At 39.2% G+C, this 27566-nt stretch overlaps 1 protein-coding gene across 1 annotated transcript; it reads left to right on the forward strand.

The window, feature by feature from the left end:
• The first annotated feature begins 4635 nt into the window (after positions 1–4635).
• Positions 4636–26004, forward strand: Gpr37 (G protein-coupled receptor 37). Its single transcript, XM_006988402.3, has 2 exons — positions 4636–6807; positions 24656–26004. Exons 1-2 carry the CDS (start codon positions 5806–5808, stop codon positions 25472–25474), a joined length of 1821 nt encoding a protein of 606 aa, XP_006988464.2. The 5' UTR covers positions 4636–5805; the 3' UTR covers positions 25475–26004.
• The last annotated feature ends 1562 nt before the right edge of the window (positions 26005–27566 follow it).

The raw sequence follows: 27566 nt of genomic DNA on the forward strand, positions 1-27566 counted from the left end.
ACAAATAGTCAAAATCAAAATAGGACAGTTGAATCTTAGGTAATGATCTCTTGGTAACATGTTAAAAGTCCTCTTGTGGATGTAGTGTTTTATTAATTATTTGAGGCAAAAGGGAAGAAAAATTATTTGAAAAGTGAGTTGGCCACTGCATAAATTATCTTCTGTTCAGTGTTGTATCTTAAAACTTGAAATAGCAATTTAATTTAATATATTTTATTTCAGCACACTAAATTCTAAATGGAGTGTAATAGATTGTTTAGAAATACCAAGGACATGTAATAATTTGCATGTACTCTTTTTTATGAAAATCAATACTATGTAATACAAAGCTTGTGGAATGCTTGACATGGAAAATACCCATGACCAAAACAGTCCTTTATGTAAAGATAAATGACCTCAGCTTTAATTCAGACCCTGAGTAGCTAACTTCTTTTCTGATATTTACTTCTGAAGTGGAAACTGCAGAAATAGATGAGCTGTGACTGTTCCTATTTTTAAAATTATAGCAACAGCTGAGAGAAGCTTTGGGAAAGCATTTGAAAGGCATTTGTTTTACTTCTTTTTTGAATGCATTCTAAACTTTCTTAGAAAATAAACCCATTAATTCAAACTTTTACGTATCACACACATTACCCATTAAGGCTTATATATTTTAATGGTTTTTAAATTTTGCTAAGAATTACAACTAGCTGGACTATCAATGACATTGAATTTTTACATTTTATACAGTTCTTTCATATCCATTTAATCAACATAATAAATTGTGTGAGCCAATCTGAAAGGAGCTGTTTGCATCCTTGTATTTCAGAAGAAAAATTATATTTTTCTGAAAAGTTAAATAACTGATATTGTGGATCCAATAGAGCTTCCGTGGTTTTTTTCACGGTCACTGTGAAACTTAAGGAGGTGGGATATGGCATCCATCCAAACAGGAAGGCGTCATTGTTGAGATGGAGGAGGGGATGCTTAGGGAAAAGGAGGCAGCAGGCACATGCACATAAGCAGCCCTCCTTTCATAAGCCACAGAAGCATAAGCTTGTCTGCTTGGGAGCTGTGTTCTGCCACTTTAACGATGCTGGCTGGAGCTTCCAGGAAGGACGTAAAGGGGTGTTCTCCCTATAGTTCAGCCTCTATTCCTTTCTGAGTGCTATGAAAGCTCATGGCACATTTAAGTGATCCAGAGGAAGAAGACTGGAAAAATTGTTTACATATATAACGCAAATGTTAAGGCTCATTTAAGAGGGAAAACGGTACTACCGAGTTCATTTTGATATACTTCCCCGCCCCCAACCCCCGCTATTCTACAATTAACCCTGTTCTTGTTTTGGAATTATTTTTTTAAAAAACAAAATACTTTAATTGCTATAGAAGATTTTCACATCACATCTCTATTCATCTCTTTTTGAAGAGACTAATAATCCAAAGAGGGTGTGTTCTATCTACCTATCTTATAATATGCATAATTCAGTTGGTGGCACAGTATAGCAAACCTATTGAATTCTGATCCCTTTCTCTTATATTCATGGTTTATGGATCTGTCGGGTTGATATGGTACACATGTATAGTTTGTTTTTATTACATACACTCTAACGAAAATATCCATTCCTATCTAGGTTGCCATTTACATTGTTTCCATAGGATTCTGGTTGTTGTTGTTGTTGCTCATAGAATAATATATACAAAGGCTCCACAAAGGTTTATTCTCCATCTTGTAGTTTGGACTCAGGATAAAACCTGTAATATTTTAAGGTATTGACAAGTTACTTTCTCCTTCAACAGCAGCATGTGAGTTCTCATTTCGTTCCAGCCTCTCAAATGGGATTGTCTTCCTTTTTCTTTTTCTTTTTTTACAGTTTAAAAGAAGTATATTTTTATCTGTATTTCTATCTGCAGTTATCCAACAAGCTCATGTTAACACTTTCTCCACTTTGACTTGCCATTGGGACTTACTTTTTGTGAAATCCTCATTTTATTTCTTCACCATCCTTTTTTTTTCAGTCAAGGGCTTTCCCCCTATCACTTTTGCTTGTAGGGGCTGTTGGCTATGAGTCTTCCTGTCTGAGCCTCAACACAAGAATAAAATTATGAAGAGCTTCATAGGGTGTCATCTTTTAAAGAAAATGCAGAAACGTAGACAACAATGTAACAGCATTCCCAGGCCATGCTATGACACTTGCTCCTCTTACTCCCAAGGTGAACTTCAAAAATTACGTATTAAAACACTTTTCCACTGGATGTAGGACCTGTAAGGACCTCCTTTCACAGTCTCTTTAAGAGACTTATCAACGCATGCTATATTGGTCACTTTTCTCAATGCTGTGACAACATACATGAGAAAAACATCTAACAGACTTGGAGTCTATCTTGGCTCATGGTTTAGAGGGGAGACAGTTTATCATGGCAGGGAATGAGGTCCCAGGCACATCGTGTCTGTAGTCAGAAGGCAGAGGAAAAGGAACCTTGATGCTCAGCTGGGTTCTTCCTCTTTATCCAGTTCAAAACAGCAACCCATGAAATGGTACTGCTTACATTCAGGGTTAGTCTCTCCTCCTCACTTAAACCTTTCTGGAAATAACCTCACACAGAGTTTCTACTAGATTTCTCATGGCAACTGTGATCTTGCACCACAGATGTGCTTCTGCTTCACAAGACCAACTAAAGCCAGGCTTTTCTTTACCTTTTCCACAGCATGAGGTCCCCCTAATACTTCCAAACACATGGAACTCCAGCCTCTGGCTGGATAGATTGTGGCCTTACCTATTCAGAAATGGGGAAACTCTGAGGTAGTCATATTTATCATTATATTCTTTTATTCTGTTGAGTTTAACAAAGCTATTTTTACTCTAATGGTGTAATTACATTGTCTTAACTATCCTCCTCTAAGCCTTAAATCCTTACTTTTGTGTTGAAGTCTTTGATCTGAAGAGGGTTTTATAGGAAGCACAAGGAAGGAAAAGGAGAAGTCAACACTGACTTCTTCAAAGATTCCTATGGCTTGTTCTGCTAGTGCTCATCAAATTCCTGTACACGCTTATGCGTGCTTCTGTTTACTGTTCCCCTGGGTGATTGACCATCTTGTGGTGAGTTATGCTACTTTTAACACTGATGCTTTACAATAGTTTTGCCATCTAGGAAGGGACACCTAGATCCTATGCATCTACTGAGTGCTGCCCTTTTCTAGCTACAACTCTATTTCCCTAGTCCAACATAAAACACAATGCATGGCACTTATTTGTTTATCATGTCTTTACCAAAAAAATATAAATTCAATAAGAAAATAAGTTTATTTTGTTCACTGATATGCTCTAATTAACTTATCCAGAATATTTTGTTCACTGCTTAACAACTTTGAGACAATTAACATGTATAAATGGATCGATGAATGTGATGGATCCTATAGGTTCTAATTTGAACTTTGTTTTTCACTGCCTAGTGTTGACTAATTATAAGGTTACTGTGACTTCAAAGAAGAACTGGACACATTTCAGACATTTTGCACAAATGTACATTCAGTCCTTAGACTATGTTAAGGCCCAGAACTTTCTCATGTGTACATATTGATAAGTGATTTGGTCTCTTTTAAAGTGATGGCTTTACTGTTTCTGCAGTTTTTATTTCCCTTGAGCTATTTTGTGGAGTTTGTATTTTTTTCTGTAAAATTCATCCTGTTGTTTATATTTTCAGATTGATTTGCTCATTAGTATCACTGTTCTGAAAATAAATGCAAGGGTAAAATGCAAAAATGGGTTCCAGAAGTCAGAGGTAGGAATTGGGGGGGGGAGCATATTTGTGCCCCTTATCCCAGTTCTCATTCTTTAAGCCCTGTGGCCTGCTTTCATCTTCTCATTTCTCCCCATGCTCTTGACCTTTCTCTTCTTGGGTCCCGTTGTAACGCACCACTTTATAACCTATGACAGACACTCTTTCCATCTCCAGATACTTAACTGAATCTCATTGTAGAGTCCCGTTTACCATGCAAACACATATTCACATACGCAAGTGCTTAGGATGCAAAGAATTTGTGACTCTTTACCACAGTTATCATATTTTCTCTTGTATCCTTAGATAGTCCTTCTGTCGTTGTCTTTGTCTCCATTTCACAATGTTAACACCCCCCCCCCCTTTATTTTTTTCGGATATTTGTCTGTTTTATTAGCTATACCATGATGGCTATACAGGGTTGTGGACATATAAAGGTTGGAAAGGCCTGGGCAGCGTGCTGGGAGTTTGGTTTCCCTCTGCTGTCAGTTCTCAGTTCTCAGCTCATCAAGGATGCTGCTCTCCTTCTGCTCCAATGATTTGCCCTAACTCCCACCTCCGGGCAGGATGCTTTCAAAGTCAATGTTAAAGGCAACGGGGCACCTGGAGCCTGCTCACGTTACACCCCTCTTTCTCACTGAGTGAATGAAACCTATGAACTCTTTTTCTCTTCTGCCTCTGCTCTGGGGAATCTAAGGCTGTGAATGTGTCACTATTCCCTGGGGTAGTCTGAGGCCTGAGCATGCGCACCAGCTGCTACCAATTGTTGCAGATCGCATGAGTCTCGCCCTTTCTACGTTCTCCAGGGATCCCCGCCCGCACCCCGGCTCCTGAGATCCTCCCCTCTCCTGGGTGGTGACTGCTTAGGTCGGGCTGGTTGGAATACCTAGGGAAATAACCCATGGAGTTCACGTCCTTGCCTCTAGCCGCGCAGGCTCGGCGCCACCGCCGCCCTTGTTCCCTAGTCGCTCCCAGCTTCCGAGTGAAAGCCGCTGCGAACGGCTTGAATGAAACGTGTGTGGGTTTAGTGTGTGGTAAAACCACCAGGGGATCCCTTCTCTCCACAAACCAGAAGCTCTGTTAGAAGGAGGACGAGAGGGAGGAGGCCCGGAGCGAAGCGCGCGCAGTGGCTGAGCGGCTGGGAGAGGCCGGGCCACCTCCCCTGGCGACCACGCACCGCTCCGCCCGCCTGCGGCGGTTCCAGGCACCACGCTCTCCGCCCGGGCTGCGATGGTGGTGGCAGGGACAAGCTCCTGCGCCCCACAGCAGTGTGCACAAACCAGCAGCGCCCTCTCCTCCTTCTCCCTCCACCCCACGCCTTCTCCGCCCGTGCACTACGCACAGCCGTCGGCGCCATCCCCTTGTCAACTTTGAGCTGAAGGAGCAGCAACTTTGACAGCGGCCGCGGGGTTCGAATCTGGCTTCTCCTTGGCAACAGTAGCCTCGAAAGTGGCCGGAGTTAGACCAGGCAAGAGTTTCCTCTGAGCATCAGCGGTTGCCTCTGTTTGCAACCGGGTTCCCTGTCAGCCGGGAGTGGGATTGTGACAGACAGTCCCCTGGTGGAGGGGACTTGTTTTTCTTTCTCTCTAGAGACCTCGACTAGCTACTGGATAAAGCTGTACCAAAAGGATGTAAATAGCAGAGCAACTGTTACCAAGAAGGCAGCCACCACCCAAAGGAAGGGAGGAACGCGGGGCTTCCTCCAGGCTGCGCCCAGTCGCAACATTAGGCAACAATCAGGTGGTGTTCGCAACTTTTCAAGGTCAGCCTGGTGGATCAGCTATTTTCCTGGGAACCTTCGGGTGCACAGAGCTTGGATTAGATTTGGCTGCGAAATGCACAGGACGCCAAACGTGGAAGGATTGTAGGGGGTGTGTTGATCACCCCCCCCCCCCAGCTCTGTTCTCTGCTCTCCCAGAAATCTTCAGCTCCCCTCCACTACCCAGTGGTGAGTATGTGACATGTGTCTAACTCTCTGCACCAAGTTTGGCAGCAGGTGTCGGTGCTAAGCGAGAGCGGGGCTACTAGGTGCGCCCTCGCCGAGCCATGCCGGTCCGGGGCGCGCCTCTCTCGCGTACATCGCGGCTGCTGCTCCTCCTGCTACTGAAGGTTTCCGTCTCTGCTGCCCTGAGCTTTGTCCCTGAGGCCAGGAATGGAACTTGTCTTGGGGAGAGCTGTTCCCCACTGCTCCAACGCCGCAGCAGGGATGCCCGGGGACCAGGATATTCTGCAAGAGACTTTCTGCGAGCCCGTGTGCCCAGGGAGAAACTGGAAGCAGAGGTGAGAGGGGCGACCTCCTGGGACCTCCCACCGTCCAGGGGCGGCAAGACAGGTGTGAGTGAAGAGGTGGCAGGTGCGGCAGCTGCTGGGCCCTTGGGTTCTCCAACCAAGCCACCTGGTGCTTGGAGGTGGAAAGGTGCCCAGGGTAAAGAGCCATTCGGAAATTTGGGGAGAAAGGATCCTACGGACCTCCAATTCTTCCTTCAGACTTCGGAGAGAGAAGAGATGAGTCCTAGGGGCGCTGGCATTCCCCGGAGCAACCAGGAGCAGAGTGTGAAAACGGAATCTGAACCCAGAGATCTTTTTTACTGGCCATGGAGAACTGGACCACTCCAGGGTTCTCACCAAAAGCCTCCAGCGGGGCACGAAGGGAGAACCATTGCTCCCCCAGGCAGGGCACTACCGCAAAATGGGTCTGTAGATGACTGGGTCCCTGACCAAGGGGGTCCACGCCGTGGAAACAGCACAAGCAGGCGCATGAGACTGAAGAACCCTTTCTACCCCCTGACCCAGGAGTCCTATGGAGCCTATGCAGTCATGTGCTTATCTGTGGTGATCTTTGGGACCGGCATCATTGGTAACTTGGCAGTGATGTGCATCGTGTGTCACAATTACTACATGAGGAGCATCTCCAATTCTCTCTTGGCGAACCTGGCCTTCTGGGACTTTCTCATCATCTTCTTCTGCCTACCCCTGGTCATCTTCCATGAGTTGACCAAGAAGTGGCTTTTGGAAGATTTCTCTTGCAAGATTGTGCCCTATATTGAGGTAATACCTTTTAGCTACCGCCTTTATCTGTTTCCGGAATTCCAGTAAAAGAACAGCGGCTGGATGTACCTACCTGGTGGGACCCCTTGCTTCTTTTTCTGAATGTCTTCTCTTTGCCTCAATCACTTATGCATGTGTGTATATGAAAGAAAGCAGCTTGGCTAAGTCACCTTTGAACTCCTCTGGCCCTGGCCCGTGGGAAAAAAAAAGGTGGTCCTATATATAACGTGTACAACCATGCTCTGGATATGGCGATATTTCTGACATAACACCCATCAGAGAGCCCAGGGTTAAGTAAGGGCCCTTCCACCCGTGGCTGTCCTTATTGGATCCTAGTAAAAAGGGGGTGGGCACGGAGGGAGTCCTTAGCATTTATTTACTAAAGTGTTTCATTGTGACTCTTCCGACTTCCCATCCCCCCAGGGAGACTACTGAGCATTTTCTAAACTACCAAAGCTGGAGTTATATTTTATATATAAAAGGAAATCAGTCTTTGTTTTCTCAATTGGCCTCATGATATATTAGGAACCTCCCAAATTAGTTTAAGTTGGCTAAGCTGCCTATCCTACTATTTCATCTAAGTTCTTATGTCTTCCTTGTTTCTCTGTGGATCCTTCTTAACTTTTAAAAACGATTCATTCTTCTGAATGAACTTAAACAAAAATTAGACATTAGCCCCCATGCCTGGTAATCTCACATTTACAGAGTATATAATACAAATTTGCTACTACTATGACTGTGAAGAATAGGCTATTTTTAAGGGATTTGCTTTTAAGATAAAAACATTTCTGAAGAAAACAGTTAGCTTCCAAACTTTGGAAATGAAAGTTATTTGAGTAAGGAAAGGTTTTACTGCTTCATGTTAAAACTATTGTACCAGTCATTGCTCTGGTAGTGGGAATTTGCTCTGTAAATTGGCCTCTCTTTAAACACCAGCTCTTGGAACCTGCCCAAGTATTTGGCTGCCAGTTGTGGTTTTAGCCAGCTGGGCCTTGATTTTCTCCATTCAGTCTGCTCATTTCATTTATGGAAACACAAGAAGGGAAACTGTAAATATTCCAGAGCCTCTGATCTGTCTGGCACCAGGGCCAGTTGACACTATGTTCAACATTGTCTAAGGCTTAAAACTCCAGGGTAAGTAAACAGAAAACAGTGCCTACTTAGAAGGTCTAAAGCCAGAGATAGTCAATAAGACCCTCTGTTACTCTGTCTGGGCTCAGATGTAGGACCATCCATGGCTGTGAAATCAGCTGTTGCTACTTACTGGATCCAGGACCTCTTTTGTTGCCAACCATGGATCGACTTTGAAACACTGTCATTTTATTGAGGAGACAGTTCTCTTTTTAATTTGAGAGGGCATAGGTAAGTTATATAAAAGAATATGTGTCGATTTACAATTTTCTTTTCAAAGTCAATTTTAGTTTAGGCTTTCTCTGGTTCTTGTTTTTTAACAATGCAGAAGACTTAGGAAAGAAGGAGAGTTAAGAAATAAAGTGTGGAGTTCAATAGGAGAGGCAACCTGCAAACAGGAACTGTGTTGGCTTGCCTCAGTGGGAACTGAAGGCTGGGGCAGGGGTCGGGTTTTCTACATTGGGCATAAAAGCAATAAAAAAGACAGAAAAAAAAAGACAAGGGAAAGAAACAAACAGCCAAAGTTACTGAAGGAAACCACAAGTGAAAAGTGAAATTGTATCAAACAGAAGAAAGACCATAAAAACTTAGGTTAGTTTAATAAGACCTAACTTATTCTAAATCATGGTGTTTCTTTTGCATTTAAATTTTCTTTCTCACTAATTCTGAAGTTTGTGTTTTGCTTTGAGATTTTTGAAACCGGGTCTCATGTAATGGAAGCTGGCCTCAGACTTACTGTGTAGCTGAGGATGTTCTTGAACTCCTGATCACCCTGCTTCCACTTCTGGAGTATGGGGATTACAGGTATGCTTCACCATATCTAGCCTGAGAGTTTACAAACATATAGTAACACTTTATTCTATTTTTTCAACTTCTTTTCCTCATTAAGACTTTGGTGGGGGTTGGGGGAGACAGGCAGGCAGTGTTGTCGAATGCCTTAAATCCCAGCAGTTGGGAGGCAGAGACAGGCGGATCTCTGTGAGTTCAAGGCCAGCCTGGGCTACAGAGTGAGTTCCAGGAAAGGCTCCAAAGCTACACAGGGAAACCCTGGCTCAAAAAAAAAAAAAAAAAAAAAAAAAAAGGCTTTTGTGAAAGCCTCTTTTCTTGTTAGGAAAAATCTTCCCTTTCTGTGGTTTTGCTTAGTTTTTGCTATTTTTATAGCCTAATCTCTTTTCCATTATTGATATTTGATTTTATTTTTCTCAAGAAATAAATACTTGCTGGAAAATATTTACTTAAAAACAATGGTTTCTATTACACATTTTTGGATTATATACTTTTACTATTACAGTATACATGGCAATCAACATATCACTACATTTCATTCCTTTGAAATAATTTTACAATACTTTAGCATGTTTTATAAAATAATTATTGAACCATGGTGTCAGCTTCATCATTTCCAATTTCTAAATATAAAAGCTACAGTTTAAAGCTCAAATACAGCATTTTTACTATTTTCAAAGAAGGAAAAAAAAATTGGTCACTCTCCCAAGTCAGATTGCTGAATATACAGACCCTGAGATGGAGCTTTTGTGTGTATGGTTTGGGGTCAGGGAAAGGATGAAGTTTGTTGGGGAATGATCAGGTTCCACATTTGTTTGGCATTGAAGTGGAACTGGGCAGAGGGAGAATTTGAACTATTTATGAAGTTGCCACAAAGACCTCAGCTGACACCAGGGGCCCTACTAGTGTTAGGGTGGCCATGAAGAGAAGTATTGAATTGAGTTAGAAGGCCTTTGTAGTCTGTAATGAACCTATCATTGGATAGAAACTGCTTTCAGAAATGGGGCATAACCTTGAGTTCAATGAACCTCTTTTGTGAAGAGCAGTTCTAGAGAGGGCTGCAGTCCATGGCTATTAGACATCCATACTATGTTGTCCAGAGGAAGCAATGTTTCATCCCTGAAGGAAGAGTCAGGAGCAGCCTGGGTAGTGGGCTACAATATCTACTACACTGACTTTACACTTTCCAAATTAAATGAGATACAACCCTCTTGGTTCTATCTTCATTTTAATAATGAAGGAAGGCATTTAGCAAATGTACCTAGGCAGAGGTATTCAGACCCACAGACTAAGCAGTCTAGGTTGCCATTTCCTGGTTAGAAAGTCATTTATGAAGCAAAGTTGTATCTAAAGATTTTATTTCTACTTCTTTGCATCCTCTGAAAAATATCCCTGTATTGATTAGATAAGAAAATGTAATAAGGCCAGTTAACACCATTCAGTATGTGAACTTCATAGCTTTTGCTATTCATAAGTTTTCATCCTGTTTCTGCAATAAATTCCATGGTTTCTAGCTGATTTATTTTTTTAAAAAATTATAATAACCATGGCTGGGCTTAAAACTAATAAAAAATGAAGGGCAATAGAATGGTAGGAAAACAGAGGTGGAAAAGAAAAGAGGGAAGAACTTGGATGGATTTGGGGGCTATTGTCATCGACACATCAGTTTAAGTTGGCCTGTCACATAGACACCAGGGAAAATAGTACTCAGAGAAATAGATATATTAGTGTCTTCATGTGGTGGAGGCTTGGGTTTGGGTTGTAGAAGGAGAGTTTCCTACCATCCTAGCTACTCAAAGGTGGAACATGTGTTTAAAGCCAAATGATTCAGACACTGAATATGGCAAGCAGAACAGCTCTTTGCTCATTAGTTGATGGATGGAAGCCAGTCAGAGCCAGTGTATCAGATGATCCCACACCATTGCCAAACAATTATTTCTGTTTAGATGTTAATTATGGGTTTCAAATGATATAAGTTCCCCTGTAGTTTAAAGGAGTCACACTTTCATGGAAGGGCAAAAGTCTTTCAGTAAGTCTCAGATCATCACAGATTTTGCTATTTTACTTTCCTGGGATTCCAGACTTATGCATAGAGATAAAAGGTGACTCAAGGGAACATATCTCACCAGGAATTCTGGTCAGAAATAATTTGTGATAAATCTAGAATATTTTCTCATGGAGAGAGATGGCATTTCCAATGGCTCTGGAAATATTGGTTTTAAACTATGTAAAACAAATGACGCCTTTAATCCCAGCACTCGGGAGGCAGAGCCAGGCGGATCTCTGTGAGTTCGAGGCCAGCCTGGGCTACCAAGTGAGTTCCAGGAAAGGCGCAAAGCTACACAGAGAAACCCTGTCTCGAAAAACCAAAAAAAAAAAAAAAAAAAAAAAAAAAGTTTCTTTTAGCCGGGCGGTGGTGGCGCACGCCTTTAATCCCAGCACTCGGGAGGCAGAGGCAGGCGGATCTCTGTGAGTTCGAGGCCAGCCTGGGCTACCAAGTGAGTCCCAGGAAAGGCGCAAAGCTACACAGAGAAACCCTGTCTCGAAAAACCAAAAAAAAAAAAAAAAAAAAAAAAAAAAAAAAAAACAAATGATTTCTTCATTGCTTTAGCTTGTACTCAACACCAACAAGTGAAGAAAGGAGGGGTAATTGGATGCTGAAAGTGGCATGGCCAATGAGTGTGCAATTCTACACAGACTTTCCTAAACCCCACATTCAAGTAATAGGACATTTATCACAGCAGATGCTAAATTTCCTTTAATGGCGGATTAGCTATTAGGTATTCTGATGGACTTTTAAGTGGAAACATGCAGTTTTATGAGCAATTTGAAAGTTACTAATAATATTCTCTGGGAAAATGGACTCAATCTGTGAGAATGGTACTTAACAAATATTTTATGACTTCCCATTAATCCTCTTGTAATCCTTTTCTACATTTCCAAGCATGAGAAAATATTTAGCTGGAGATTCCAGTGGGAAAGAGGATCAATTTCCCCAGACTATGCTTTCCTTTACATCTCTATCCTGGAATAGTATATGGTGAAGCTAACTGAATTTGGAATTTAATAAATAAAGAATATAGTAATCAAATTTAAGCTTCAAATAACTGACAAGATTGTTGTGAAAATGAGACCTTTTTGGAAGCTCACCAGTGGCACATGCACAGGGAAATGTATTTTTCTTTGTTTCTTTCCTAAAATTATTATCTGACATTAAGCTCTTAAGGTTTGTGTATAAAACAATAGCACCTGATGACTAAGAACAGTCTGAATAATTCATCACTGTCTATGAGCCTTTTCCATATATGCTGCCAGGCTCCCATTGATCCACTGAGTATTCATCCATTACACATTTATTAGGCTTCTCTTCAGTGAAAGGCAATGTGTTAGGAGACATGGGAGGAGGAAAAGGTGTACAACCTTCTAAAGACAAATATCACAGGTAAGCTATGGTTATTAAAGTTTTGAAAGAATAATATAATGTTTTTAAAGCATAACTAATATGCATTTTAAGGAAGCATTGGGGAAGTTCTGGAATGGTCTCAGATGGACCATTCTACAATCATAATGAATTATGACCCAAAATGGAGAAATTCAGTTGAAAACTCTGTTCTCTATAATATTCTTTTAAATTACATTATCACTACTAACTTAAAATCTTCCACTGCTTAGATCCATGTTGAAAAGTCATAATTATGAAAATCTTCGAATTCTTGTTTTCATAATGTCATTAGCTTTCTTGATACATAAAATGAAAAAGAAATTGACAAAATAAGACAGAGGAAAGAAAGGGACTAGAAATTTCTTTTAAAATACAAAATTTATATAGATGCCAAAAGAACTATCTTTACTTACTATCAGTTCTGTTCATCTGTACAAATGTTAACTAATTGAAATTGTATTTAGTAATGCAATAATATATTAAATTGGGTCATTTTTTGATAATCTCAAAGTCATGCAATTGCATTTAATAGCACCTTAGAGAAACTAAGACTGAAGACTGACAAAGGAGGTTCTTTGCACACTATTATAAAACTGGAAAAAAGAAGCATAAAAAATGGACTGGGTTAATTTGTGGAGTGTCCACTCTGAGACTTTGAGTTCCTGAGAGGTTCCAAGGTATCCTGAATCTGTCAGCACAGTGTCTCTTAATAAAGAAAAGGAACCAACTATGGCCACAAAACAAAAATAAAAACAAAGAAAAAAACACCTTTTGATTTTCTGAATATAGCTAAGGGTAGAGCTGTTTATGCTAATGTGTGGACCTTGCTGGTGTTACAACCATGTTTACTTTTGTTACTTTGGAAGCACATAGACCTGCATCTGAGATGTAGATTGTGGAAGGCAAGAGATGGACAAACATCTATTCACCAAGGTTTGTCTTTGATGTTGTAGTCATGTTCCCATTCTTCAAGGGTACTTCCTCATTTTATCTCTCAAGAACTTACCTGACAAGGTCCTATAATTAACTCAACCTTGTTGCCAAGACTTTCTTTTAAGTATCCTCATTAAAATATTATTCTTTGTGCCAGAAAAGATGATGTCATATAAAATTTCATGGTAGAGAATGAAATTATTACAGCTTCAAATTCTGGGGTCTTTCTCTTTGTAAAGTGGGTATTGATTTTTGAGATCATTTCCATAAAAGACAAGCTATAATCTTAGTACCAAACTGACTATAAAGAGTAGATACTTTCTGCTTGTGAGTTTATGATTGTTTTCAATATTATTTTTTCTACATACTTGGGTGGTCCATAGCATTAATGAGATCTTGATCACTGATTTCTTCCTTGGCTAGAATGCCTTACTTTCATTAGGTCTATGACTCTTTTAACAGCTGCTACTTTGTTGCAAAATAGCCCTGTCTTAGCATGCCCCCACTTCCTGTCCTCTTACCTACTCTGTCTTATGTCTTGTTCTTTGTTCAAATATTTTTCTTACAGGACAGACGATCCGATAAATTAATTTACTTCAAGATGTCAGCATTGCAAATGTTTGCTTTTTTAAAAGAGGATGGATAAAGAAAGGCTATTCTTTATCAGACTACCAATATTAGAATTTTAGTTAAAAGCTAAGAAATTTCATGTAAAATGCTTTTTTCAGTATCATTATAAATGGCAGAAATATTCAACTGCAAGTAATTTTGGTTTTAGTTTATATTCACTAACATACAAATAGATTTAATTAATGACAAGAGAAAGAAGTTGAAAATCTGTTGCTTATCCTTAGATACATACCCAGCTGCGATTCCAGGTCCCATTAAGTTGGGAGGAAAGCCTCATAATGGTAGCAAGAATTGTAAACTACACTGTGAGCTTGGGAAAATGACATTTTGAAACAGTTTTCTAATTATTGGGAATAAATGTGGGATAGAAAAATTATCTTTTAATTAGTTCATTTGAAATGGTAGCTTATATCTTAAGACAAATGGTGTCAATATTGCTTCATTTTCTTTTTTTAAATTAATGAAAAATTGACAGATTTTTAGCTGAGTAATGTTAGATAAGATGAATTTAACTTACTTTTGTAATACAGAAGGAATATGGTGTGCTATAGAAGTTGGAGTTGAAAGGAAACCTTAATTCAAGCTGGAAGTTGAATCAAAAAATATGGGATCAAAACAATTTTTGAAGTGATGTGTTGGTTTTAAAATAATCTTATTTGATTTTTAAATAAAGTGAATATTGTTCAGAACATTTGTTGCTGAAACAACAGCAAAATATGCAAGAGGAAGCTAAAGTGGCAGTCAGCAGTTGATGTCTTACGTATACTTTTCTTAGTGACATTAGAAATCACATATATATAAAATAGGATAGATGTGATAGACTAACTTTGGTTTGTGCTAGATGTTGAAGTGTTAAATTAAGTACTGAAAGAGCAAGAAACCTTCTCTTTCTAGACTTATGGTTGTGAAGAACCCTTTGATTTTGGAGCTGTATGCACACATAAGGAACAAGACTTATTTCTCTATTGTTACCTTTTGGTTTTAGAAGCACCAATCAAAGCATGTTCCTGCCAGAGTTATCATCTGTACTCCCTCTAAAATGAAGACCTTTTTGATAAAGGTCATCTTATTTACAGCAGTCTGATCAACAACAGTTCTATTGAATGTGCTCTCCCATGGTGTGCAGTATCCTTTTCCTGGTGAAGTTGCCCTGAAGTATTGCAAGGATGAAGATTACGGAAAATGCAAGAAAAAGCCAAAAGCATGCAATTTCCAGCCATTTAGAGCTTGAAAGGAAAGTGCCCTGTGCTCATCCTGCCCCTTCCTGACTGGGTGTTATTCCTATAACCACTGGCTTATAATAGATTGCCATTCATGGCCCAAATGAATGGGTTTTCTCAACAGTAATGCCCTTGTTCTCTAGGGTTACTTGTAAACAAAAGATGCTGTATAAATAGATGTATTGAACATTTTAGATATGAAAGCAAAGTTAGAATACAGTTTTCATGACCTTGGTTAGAAAGTTCCCTATTTAGTTATTTACGTATGTAGATTCAGTTTCATATGAAGGAAACTGCTTAGAATTACACCGATCTTTCTCTGCAGTGGTATCAGATTCTAATGGAAGTTTTAGTAAAAGATGCTTTTTATTTCATAAGAGTTTTCCTTACTTTATATGTTTTTTGCATGTTTCACAACTTACTCTCCTTCTTGATAGTTCCTTTACTCTTTATTCATAGTGAACTTTGGTAAAAACAACCAACAGCTTACATAGGATCTCCACAGAACACCATTCTTGTAACAGATTGACATGCTCTTTTATTTTTTGTTTTCATTTATGGGTGTGATAACCTGCATGTACTTATGTGCATCTCTAGTACCTGAAAAAGCCAAATGTGGGTATCAGATTCCCTGGAAATGGAATTACAGATGGTTGTGACCTGCCATGTGTGTGCTAAGAACTGAACTCAGGTCTTCTCCAAGAGCAGAAAGTGCTCTTAACCACTGAACTAACTCCCCAGCCCTCTATGTTCTTTTGACATGCTTTTTCTGAAGATTATTTTCATAAATTACTGTACAATAAAATAGGTTTCAACAGGGCATCTTCCTATATGTGCTTGTATACTTTATTCTCATTCATTTCCTGCTACAGCCAATTCTCTTTCTTCCCCAGTCAATACCAACCTCTGCTTTCTTATCACATTTATTCTATTACTCTATTTCCCAACTCCCTTAAGATGACTTCCCCCATCTTATGACCCTTTTCTAGTTTCATAACCTATAGACATACATAACATACACACACACACACACACACACACACACACACACACACACGTGCATGTATATACTCACATATAGAATTTTAAATCTATGTTCTGCATATGAGAGAAAACATGTGGTATTTGTTTTTTTGAATATAGCTTATTTTGCTTAACATTATAATTTACAATTCCATTTATTTTTGTTTGGAGTTTTCTTTATGGTTGCATAAAACTCCATTGTGTACAACATTTTTTAGTTTATTCTTTCTCTGATAAACGTCTAGACTGGTTCCATTTCCTGGCTATTGTTAAAATGCAAAACTAAACATAAATATTCAGATATCTATGTGGAAGTTGACTTGGATTTTATGGCTGTATGTCCAAGAGTGCCATAGCTGGATATTATAGTAATTTTTTTTCAGTTTGTATTTTTGAGGAATCTTCATACTGATTTCCATAGTGGCTTTATATGTGTAAGTTCCCACCAGCAGTGAATGAAGTTCCCTTTCCACTCACACCCTTGCCACATTTGTTGTCCCCCCTTTTCCCTTCTGACTGGGGTACAAGGAATCTCAAGGAAGTTTTCATGCATTTCACCAATGGCTAAGCATGGTGCACACTTTTTAAAATATCTATTGATTTTTTGTTATTTCTTCAAGAACTGTTAATTCAGTCCATTATCTCGTCTATTGCTTAAATAATTTTTCAGTGTTTAGTATTTTCAATTATTTATATACCCTGAATGTTAACCCTTGTCTGATGTTCATTTGGCAAAACACCTTTCTCTATTTTGTAGACTGTATTTTTTCTCCCATTTTCTTTTTAACCTCTGTACAGGATGCTTTTAACTTCATGAAACTTCATCTGTAAACCCTGAGGTTTGTTCCTGTGTTTTTGAAGTCCTTTCACGTGGTTTTAGGGAAGCTCTCTGCAGGATTTAACATTCACTGAACTAGATTCTTGAGCAACAAGGACAATGCATCCTGTTATATCTTGAATTATAAAGCGTGCCTTCTACTGTTAGCACTGTGATTGCTGTTTCGCCTTGTTCTGTTGTGTTTTAAAAAAAAAAAAACAACTAGGAAACCATTGACCTTCAGAATCAACTTGATTCTTTTTTTGTTTTTATGCAAGAAGAGAGTTTCACGCTGAATCTTTCCTTAAAGACATTGTCATCCACATCTTGTTCATGTAATTAACTCCTCAGTGGTGTAGCATGGCTGTCTTAAATTGGTCATCAACAAGGCTGAACAAAAATTTGGGACTCATAGTATCATAAACATAAATTCCCCCAGAAGAACAAGGCATTTGATAGTCAGAGTCTATCTTTGAGTTTCATAATCATTCAGTTGAGTTTCTTTAGTTAAGTCTTGCCAGTGATAAGAGGTTTCCCAAAGAACATTGCAGTTTCTTGGCAGGGGACTATATTTGTGTTGTTTCATTATGAAGTATCTGTATTGATTTGGTTAGCCTCTATAACGAAATTTAGATGCAAGCTCTACAAAACATTCCTTAAATTAAGCCACTTCCATTATAGTTTTAAAATTCTCTGTATTGCTTATGCTTCTTTTATTTCTTTCCTCTGGTATGACTTCCCAGAGTCCACAGTAAAGGGAAGAGTCTACACTACCCTTCTTCTTATCAAAGAGGGTCAAGGGGAGGATGATAACTCATCTCTCTTGGTATTAGATGTGAACTGAACTATCTGGGTTATTAGCTCATATGAATTCTACCCTGACTACAATTAGGAATAAAACTTTTCATATGAATTCAAAATGGAGTCCATTTTGGGTTAGTAAAACATTTAAAATATATAATGCCATGTAACTTTTCTAATGAGTGACTTCAATCTGGAGTATTCCTCCTTAAGAACTTAATAAGTCTTCAAATTGGCAAATGTTATGAAAACACCAGCTTCATCTCTAAAATATACCAGCATGTAAGAGAAAAGTTGAGTAACCATTCAGACATTAAATGGTCCTGTTAATGATGAAAGTGGCAGATGAAGTGATGACCTCTGTTCTGAGCTATTATTTTCCTAAAGAAGAGAAAATCTTTTCAACTTTATGAGGGTCACTGTACATGTCAGGACCAACAAAAAGCATATTGAAAGCTAAATTCTGGGTGGTATTCAGGGTCTTTTGCCTGCATGCTTCATCCTTTCAGCTTACCGAGCTGAATGAAAGCCTTAAGGTATAATTCATGACTATTTCGATTGTTAGCATGTAATTTGAAAAGGCCAATCCCAAATGTATTCCAATTTAATGGCTTAAGTAGCACATTCGTGTTATTTTCCAAGATGTAGACCATAACCTTTGAAAATGTATAATATGGAATGTTTTATCATTCAGTCATTTCAGGAAGCCAGTTAGACATCTTTAGCCATTTCTTTAAGGGATATTTGGAACTTATGCTTCTCTTCTTATCTCCTTGTGTTGACACCTCAATTGGATTCTAAAAAACATGGATCTATCCCAGAGTAAGGGTAGTCAAAGAAAACATGCTATAAATTGTGTAAAGTCAAGTCTTTACAAGTCCATCCAGTAGAGCCATTCCATACACAATTCTACTTGTTAGATAGAGAGCAGCAGGTAGAAGGTAATGAAGAAATTATACTGTTTGTTTGATGCCACTTGATGACAAAATATATATCTTGTTCACTTTGACTTTTTGCCAGGAAGCATGATATAACATGTATAGTTCTATAGGTATTTGTGTATATATACATTTGTATATATGCATATGTGTGTGTGCCTGTGTGTGTGAACAAGCACTCATTTTTATAGTATTGAACTGATAAAACATTAACACTCTCTTTGCTACTAAAAATAGAATTCAATAAATCCACAATGATGCTGAAATTTTGACAGTCACATTGTAAGTTTAATTAAGGAGAGTTACCCTTAAGCCCATACTTTGGTACTGTATCTACAGCATCCCTGTGTCAGTTCTCAGACTTGGACTATTGCTTCATCCCTCTGTCCCTTGGAGCCATGCTGTATAGATCGCTACAGCTCTCCGAAGGCTCCCTACACTGGATGATGACAGGGCAGGAGCTGAAGGAGCTTTATTGTTGCTCCTCTGGGATACAGAGAACAGTAGGACATTGTTGTTTGAAAGAAAGATCTTTGAGATTTTTATTTTGATTCTGTTGCCTTTTCTGAATTTTGATACCAATCCTGTAATGACTTGTTTCCCTAGTATTTAAAACTCTCTTCTTCTAGCTTTCCTCTACCCTCAAAAAATAGTCTTGTCTATTGAAAATGTTTATCACTTCTGCTTTTTTTGCTGTTAATTATTCCCCCCCCCATTCCATTTAATTCATAAGAGACTACCTATCACTCATCCCATCTTGGGGTGTTGCACCAATGAACTATCTATCTAAGCCAACACCTGACATCTTTCCTCCCAAGAGCATGCTTCACAGTGATTTCAGCCATCAGATATGGTCATTACATGCAGAAGATCCAGAGTTCATGATACAGTTTTATAATTGCATATAATTGAACCATTCATCTTCATAGAATTTTTAATAAGCTCTAGGTAAACAAGTGTATTTAAAATTGTGATAGTGATCTTTCCATGTTATCTTAACATTTAGGCACTTTTAATTACATGAGTAAATTTTATAGATGAGTATGCAGAAACTGGGCCAATGCTCCTTATTCTGATGATTTTTATCAATTTGTCTCTGAGATAAACAGCTAAATCTTTACATGTGCTAAAGCCTCCTATAAATAGTCTGGGGAGTTACTTAGCAGAGCGTTTTGCACATTTCTTTTTCTTTCACATCATAAAATTTAGTGCATGAGTGAGTTTTCAGAAAATATCTGAGGTAATAGGGCTGCAGGTGGTGACAGCAGGGGAGCAATGGGTCTACGACTGACATTTGGGTTGTGGTTGCTGTTGGCAACTACATTTCAAGGGCTATCAGCATTTGGGGTAGTCCAGCTTTCCCCACTGTCTCCCTCAATAATTCTTCCTGATGCTCTTGTGACCTTTCTGGGTTCAAGGTATTTCTGCTGGGTCTCAGCTGTAGAGTATGCTATCAGAGAGAAGAATGATTTGTCAACAAGAAGCTTAATAGAGGAACTATGAACTTTGTACATGAAAACTGGAATGATCTCTCATGATCTCCCAAGACAACTACAGAAGAAGATAGATGCATTTGGGATTCTAACCTGATACTGAAGCTTTGGGAATGCATCTGACTATCTTCCAATCAAATTACAGTAAAAGAAATAATGAGCAAAGAGTTGGAGCAACTGTAAATTTTGCTTAAAATGTGTCCTGATATTTGTTGTGAGATGAACTGTATACAGCCTGGGAACCATTTTGCCTTTTTTTTTCTAGTCAGGGAGCATGTTCTCATTAAGAGGCCACTTCCACAGTCTCTGTAGCTGGCAATCTACCACTCCCATTTAATACTTATCTTCCCACATGCATTTGCTCTTACTTCTTATGAAATGCTCTGTACCTGACTCAGAGTTAGACACTAGCACTTGGAATACATGGTTGAGAGTTTAGAACTCTCTAAACTAGTAATCAGAATAAGGGAAAGAATGTTCTATCCATTGCACATTGTGTGTTCTTTGTAAGTAATGAAAGAAAACTACCGACCAGCAGGTGTGCTGAGCCTCTAAGAGACTGCATCATCTCAGTCTCTGGTCTCTGTATGACTGAGAATCCTTTTATCACAAGCACTATTCATCATTTTAAAAAAGGATTTTCAGCATAGAGAAAACCCAGGGGCTTCATATTTGTGCATGGACTCTGATTATTAGCGACAGTGATGACAGGGAACCATGCATAAAACGTCTCCTTAGTGAGACTACACGGAGACTCTCGGGAGGATTGGCTGATACCTGAACATCTGAGGGTTTATTTATTTTACATTATTAAAGGAGACAAATCAAAACACATCAAAACCTTAATACAAATACAAAATTTGAAAAATCTGTAAAGTACTGTAATTTCCACATGATATTGTTTGTTGGAGGCCTTTAGATAATAACAATCCCTCTTAAAATTCCCTCCATGTATGGTTACCGACATTAAAAAAAAGTGCCAAACTAGAAAACAATAGTGGAATGTGGACCTCAGTTTTAGAGTTGTAGAATTGTTTAGCATTTGAAGCAGAAATGAGAAGCAAATATCCATCAAGAGGAATGACTCAGCATTGTAAAAGTTAATTTTAATCTTTGTTATTTATTTCTAAATTGTTTGAGAAACTTATACATGAGCTTCTATGTTGCTCTTGACTCTCTGCCTCCCTCCAATCCTTCCCATATTAGAAAGTTGATTTTTTTGAGGTGGCTTTTCATTTTCCCAACTATGAAAGATGGATGTTTCTTATATGGATATTTGGGAGAATTTTGCAAAGAACTTGAAGAATTATGGCCATAAGCTCAATCATAAGCTCTTTATCTGGCTTGTTTAGAGCTCTGTTGTAATTTTTTCTTGCCTTTTGCTTTTCATGCAGTTAAAATGTTATTATGTCCCATTTTAAGAATATTTTCACCAATAATAATAAGAGTACTCATGACATGGGCGATGACAATATTTTATATTGGAGCTTAGGGAAGCTGTGTGATGTGTCATGTGTGAGAAGAAGAAAGCATATTGAATAGAACCTACAAAGCAGGTTGGCATAGCTCTGGGGACATCGGCAGCTTGAATGTGGCAGATAAACAACAAATGTCAGAGCATTATTATAATGGTTTTGCCATTATGATCCCATCAGATTCTAAAAAACTCGTACTAACATTATGCTTTTAATTTCCTTGCTCTTTTTTTTTAAGACAGGGTTTCTCTGTGTAGTTTTGGTGCCTGTCCTAAAGCTCGCTATGTAGACCAGGTTGGACTCGAATTCACAGAGATCTGCCTGGCTCTGCCTCCTAAGTGCTAGTATTAAAGGCGTGCACCACCGCCGCCCAGCTTATAACTATATTTTAAAACATTCTCATCAACAGGCATGGGAAAAACTGCACTTAACTCTATTTCTGGGGCAAAGCCCAAAGCATTTCATCTACCTGAAGACTTTTCTTTCTAAAGCATCATTAACATTTTTTTATTTATTGTTCTTGTTTAAATCTATAAGAAGTTGCCACATACATTAAACTCTAAACTGCTTACATATCCCAACAAGTATCTAGGTAAATTTTGTTTCAGGTGATGGCAGTGTTGAACTTGTGACTTAGGATTGCTCTATCACTCTTGAGTGACTGTGAACTTGAGGAACCCCTGCTTGTTCCTACCTAAATCTTTAGTATCAAGCACAGTGCTTGGCTTAATGTTGGTATCAACAAATATGTACAGGCATTGGTTGTGTATTTCTGCGCTTCACTAGAATATGCGTGATGCGTAAGGAATATTTTACAGACAAGTGACAGCCTGTATCTTTGTTCTGTTGGCATTGCTGTGACCAAAACTTTTTGTCAGGAATGATTAGGGAAGGACTCATGGTTTCATAGGTTTGTCCTTAGGTGTTTGGGCAAAATATCACAGTGGAGGCTTAAGCAGAGCATCATGGTTGTGGGGAGCCAATATGGAGGCTTGGGGAGAGCATCCTTATTTCACCTCTTGACAGCCTGAAGCAAAGAAAGAAAGGTTAAGGAAGCACCCAGATGAGATAAAGCCCTAAGGACTTTTCCTCCAATGACTTACCCTCCCCCAACCAGGTCCTTCCTCTCACCTTTCACCACCAGCACATTATGAGTCCATCTAGGGTTCAATGCATCATTAAGTTAGAGTCCTCAGGATCCAGCTGTCTGAATACAGACACAACCATGTGTATGCTTCCTGGGTCCTGTATTTCTTACCCATCCAAGTTGACACTCAAAATTAACTGTCACACTAATTTAAATTAGGAACATGTATTCCTGGAAAAGCCTTGCTGTGAATGACAGGAATACGTTTCTGATTAAGCTTCAACTATTGACTTACGTGGATATTTTACCATAAGCATACAAGAGCAGTGAATTTTGTATATGATATCCTATCGGTCAAATGCTTTCCCAATATGAGTATTTCCTGTGGATAGAACAAAACACCTTTTTTGGCTCCTTTGTGTATTTTTCATGGTTATTTTATGTATATCTTTGCCTTATTTAAGCATTTCATATTTCTTTACAATTAATGGATGTTTGCATTTGAGTGTACTTTTTCATGAATAATGTAATTTTTTTTGTTTTATTCTGTGCACATGAGCCCAAAAAGGTAGTTGTGTTTTGTATATTGTGATTTTGATTTTGTTAAATCATATTTCCTTTATGTGATTTCTCTGAGCCATTTGAGAGAGGTTTTATACTTGTCTCTATCAGGAATCTTTAATGATTTTAAATTCCATTTTTAATTTTTCCATCCAACACAGTTAGTGCAAATTCTAGCCTTCATGTCATGTAAGTTGAACTCTTGGCTTCAATTTGTCAACCTCACACCACCACCACCACCACCAGTTTACCCTGATTCCCGTGATGCCCATGTTATCATGCAGTTAAGTTTCTCCAATGTCTGTTGTTTCTCCCGCTTTTAAAGTCTTTGCTCAAATCCTTACCCACTTTTAAAAAGAAAATTATATTGCATTTATTTATTTATTTATTTATTTATTTATTTATTTATTTATTTGCTTATTTATCCAGTGTGTGTACATATGTGTGCCACAGAGTGCATATGAGCAGAAGTCAGAGTACTACTTGCAAATGTCAGGTCTCTCCTCACAGCAAGTGGGATCCGGGGATCAATCTGAGGTCGTCAGGTCTGGCGGCAAGCGAGTGCTATGCCATCTTCCCAGCACCCTTACTTTCACTGGTCTAAAGTTTATCTTCTACCTGCGTGCATCTGGACACCTAGCACCCAGCACCAAAATTGTCTGGAAACCCATGGAGAAAGGAGGCGTTAGTAACTGACTTGAAATTTATTTTCTCAATGATTTTGGTTGCTGGAGAATTTCTCTTTCTTGTTTTCCGGGAGTTTATGCCTTGGAAAAGATCAGAAAATATCCTTTGTTTTGTGTTTAGAAAACACTGGGGGGAATATCTCCTGTCAAGGAGCTTGTGAGAAACAGTCAACTCAGAAGCAATGGCTGTGTGAGGCAATCCTGAGTTCACCTGGGAAAACATGACCATCCTTTGAAGTAATAAAAACGAGACATAAGCAAGTCTCTGCTGTTTATCTAGATGTCCTGATGGCTGGCATTTTCACAGTGACTGCAATTCTTCCAGCCTCCGGAGGTTCTTATCTGTGACAGAAAAATCACACAGGACTTGCTGACCTTTACAGACGCTCCCAGCAATCCCTACTACAGCTCCTTGGTGTGTGTGTGTGTGTGTGTGTGTGTGTGTGTGTGTGTGTGTGTGTGTGTGTGTGTGTGTGTGTGTGTACATCACCCCAGAAATACTACACTTGTACTTTTTATCATGCTCAAATAATTGACCTAAGCGATTGGTCCAGTTTCCCCCTTCCCTTCCCAATCTTCTTGTTCTTCCCCTGCTTTCAGCTCGCCAACTTCAGTTCTCTGCCCGCCCCCGTCCATCCCTCCCCTCTCCTCCTCTACCCTCCCTTTTCTTCCTCCCTCTCCTCCTCTCCCATGCTTTCTTCTACTTTGCCCTCCCCTCACCGGCCCTGCTGTCCTCTCCCGCCTGTTTTTTGTTTTGTTTTGTTTTTAATTTTATTTTCCAGTGCTATGATCTCTCAGAACCTGTGCCTTCTGTCTCCCCCACAGGTGGCTTCTCTGGGCGTTACTACTTTCACCTTATGTGCACTGTGCATAGATCGCTTCCGGGCTGCCACCAACGTCCAGATGTACTATGAAATGATCGAAAACTGTTCTTCCACCACTGCCAAACTTGCAGTTATCTGGGTAGGCGCTTTGCTGTTGGCGCTTCCGGAAGTTGTCCTCCGCCAGCTGAGCAAGGAGGATTTGGGCTTTAGTGGCCAGGCTCCTGCAGAACGGTGTATCATAAAGATCTCTCCCGATTTACCAGATACCATCTATGTTCTGGCCCTCACTTATGACGGCGCGAGGCTCTGGTGGTATTTTGGCTGCTACTTTTGTCTGCCCACACTTTTCACTATCACCTGCTCTCTAGTGACTGCGCGGAAGATCCGCAAAGCAGAGAAGGCCAGTACCCGTGGGAACAAGCGGCAGATCCATCTGGAGAGCCAAATGAATTGCACGGTGGTGGCCCTGACCATTTTATATGGGTTTTGCATCATCCCTGAGAATATCTGCAACATCGTCACTGCCTACATGGCCACGGGCGTTTCACAGCAGACCATGGACCTCCTCAACATCATCAGCCAGTTCCTCTTGTTCTTCAAGTCCTGTGTTACCCCTGTGCTCCTCTTCTGCCTCTGCAGACCCTTCAGCAGGGCCTTCATGGAGTGCTGCTGCTGCTGCTGTGAGGAGTGCATCCAGAAGTCTTCCACCGTGACCAGTGACGACAATGACAACGAGTATACCACGGAGCTGGAGCTGTCGCCCTTCAGCACGATCCGCAGGGAGATGTCCACCTTTGCTTCCGTGGGGACCCACTGCTGAAGCACCCGGCTTGCTTAGCTTGGATTTCTTCAATTTTCATATCCTGTGAAAATTTTTACTCCATATTTTTTCCATACAGGGGAACGATGCAAACATTTTGAAAAGCAAGTAGAGGGAGACCTATTAACTACTCTAGAACTGATTTTGCAAATTAATATTTGTGCTCTGGGAAAAAATGTTTCTATTTAGTTATGTAAGAAGAAGGTGGCCAACAGTCTCATCATTTTTCCTGCTATGGTGCTAATATTTTATTCAAAAGTTACTGCACCTTAACAATATTAATTGTTGGATTTCTTTCTTTCTTCTTTCTTTCTTTTAAAAACATAATCATTGTATATTGAAGGTGGGCTTGTGATTTTGCTAGTTATTTTGTGTTTGAGTTGTGATTGAAAGTACATTGTATCTGAGATGATTTGTACTTTGAGCCATGCAAAGTAGCACCAAATAAACTCCCCATCCTTCTTTAACATGACTGTCAATCTACTTTTAACCAAGACTCAATAAATCTTTTAATTGCCTTAAACACACAATTACTAGTCTGATGCACAATTTGAAACTGGCCTTATTGTTTTATAATTATATCTTCCTATAAGGCAGGTAATCACTATGTTATAAAGATGTTTTCCAAATAATACTATTGATATGCATAGCTCATAAGACTCTATTGTACATTAAAATGAAACTATATATTTTAATATTCACACATAGCTGTAAAATCACCTCTGAATATTTTTTAAAAATATGGACGACAGAAGAGTAGGTGGAGAGTTCTTTTTCCTTCTATAGATTTATTTTTAAATCCACCTTTGAACTGGCACACGGAGGGACAGGTTCTCCCCTGAGGAATTATGGGCAGATCAAGACTGGGAAACAATGTGCTTGTCATCTGATTTGCACTGAACAATAGCCTCTGAAGTTTCTGTGGCTCATATGTGAAGTGCTGGGAATTCTAATACTCCTTCTTAACTCTTTTATTTCATTTTTTAAATTTTTTTGAGAATTTCATAGAGTACACTACTTAAACTATTTCCAACCCTTCCTTCCCCTTGCATCTCTTCCCATTTGACTCCCTCAAATTCAAACTTTAAAAAAAGGAACCTAATTAAATCTCTGTGACTTGAATTTTTATGTGTAATGAAAGTACAGCCAAATATATATCTATATTAGAGTATACAAACACTCAAATACTACCTTTAAATAGATGTTCAATAAATTCCCCCAACCCCAAACCCTGCATATTCAGTTTATTGAGTCACATGGTGCTTGGCATGTGGGTCACGTGTCTAGATGAGATGGCAGACTCAGGACTGGAAATAAAGTAATTTTTTTTAAAGCTCCAAGAAAAGATGGGTTATTGAATGCCAGTGCCTTCAGCAAAACAAAAGGATTAGGAGCCCAATTGTCTGTTTGGAAAGTGTTCTTGTAGTCAGTTTCTGTGCTTTTCAGCATGACTGAATCAGTGCCCATCTACTAGAAGGTAACTTGATCTTATTTAAACCACTGATATGCAGTAGTAGAGTTGACCCAAGCCATTTATGTCCCCAATAAAGCCTAGATCAGCAAATCATCTTTCTCTTATCTTCTCCTTTCCCCAGTCCAATTCTCCAGATGAGATTATTTCCCACACTGTCCAGGGAATTAAGGGAGGATTAAAACAAGGGATAATTGTCTTCTGACAATTGTGGGAGTTCTTTGGGAAATTTCTCAAGGAGACATCTGAGGACATCTGGACTTGGGTTGAAGAACTGATTGACAACTGATCCCATAGTACCTCTCTCAACACATGGGTGGCTTCAGAACCGAGAAACCCATTTTATAAAAGCCTCTATGCCACTGCTTGTGGTACTTTTGAGTAGAAATCATTCTCAGACTGATCAAAAAACCAAGGAGAGGTGGATGTATAGAAAGAACCATGAGAAAACATGAATGAATACAATAAGAACTTAGGGCTGATGGATAGTGGACAGAATGGGTCAAGTTCTATCCATTTACAAGAAAGATGGGAGTCAGAGTTGAATAAAACAAGAAAGCTTTTATGTGAAAATTGATGGGCATGCCTGCATGAGGAGTTGATGGAAGATTTGGTGAGTAG

The sequence above is a fragment of the Peromyscus maniculatus genome, chromosome 3 (genome assembly GCF_049852395.1).
Source record: "Peromyscus maniculatus bairdii isolate BWxNUB_F1_BW_parent chromosome 3, HU_Pman_BW_mat_3.1, whole genome shotgun sequence".
Lineage (NCBI taxonomy): Eukaryota > Metazoa > Chordata > Mammalia > Rodentia > Cricetidae > Peromyscus > Peromyscus maniculatus.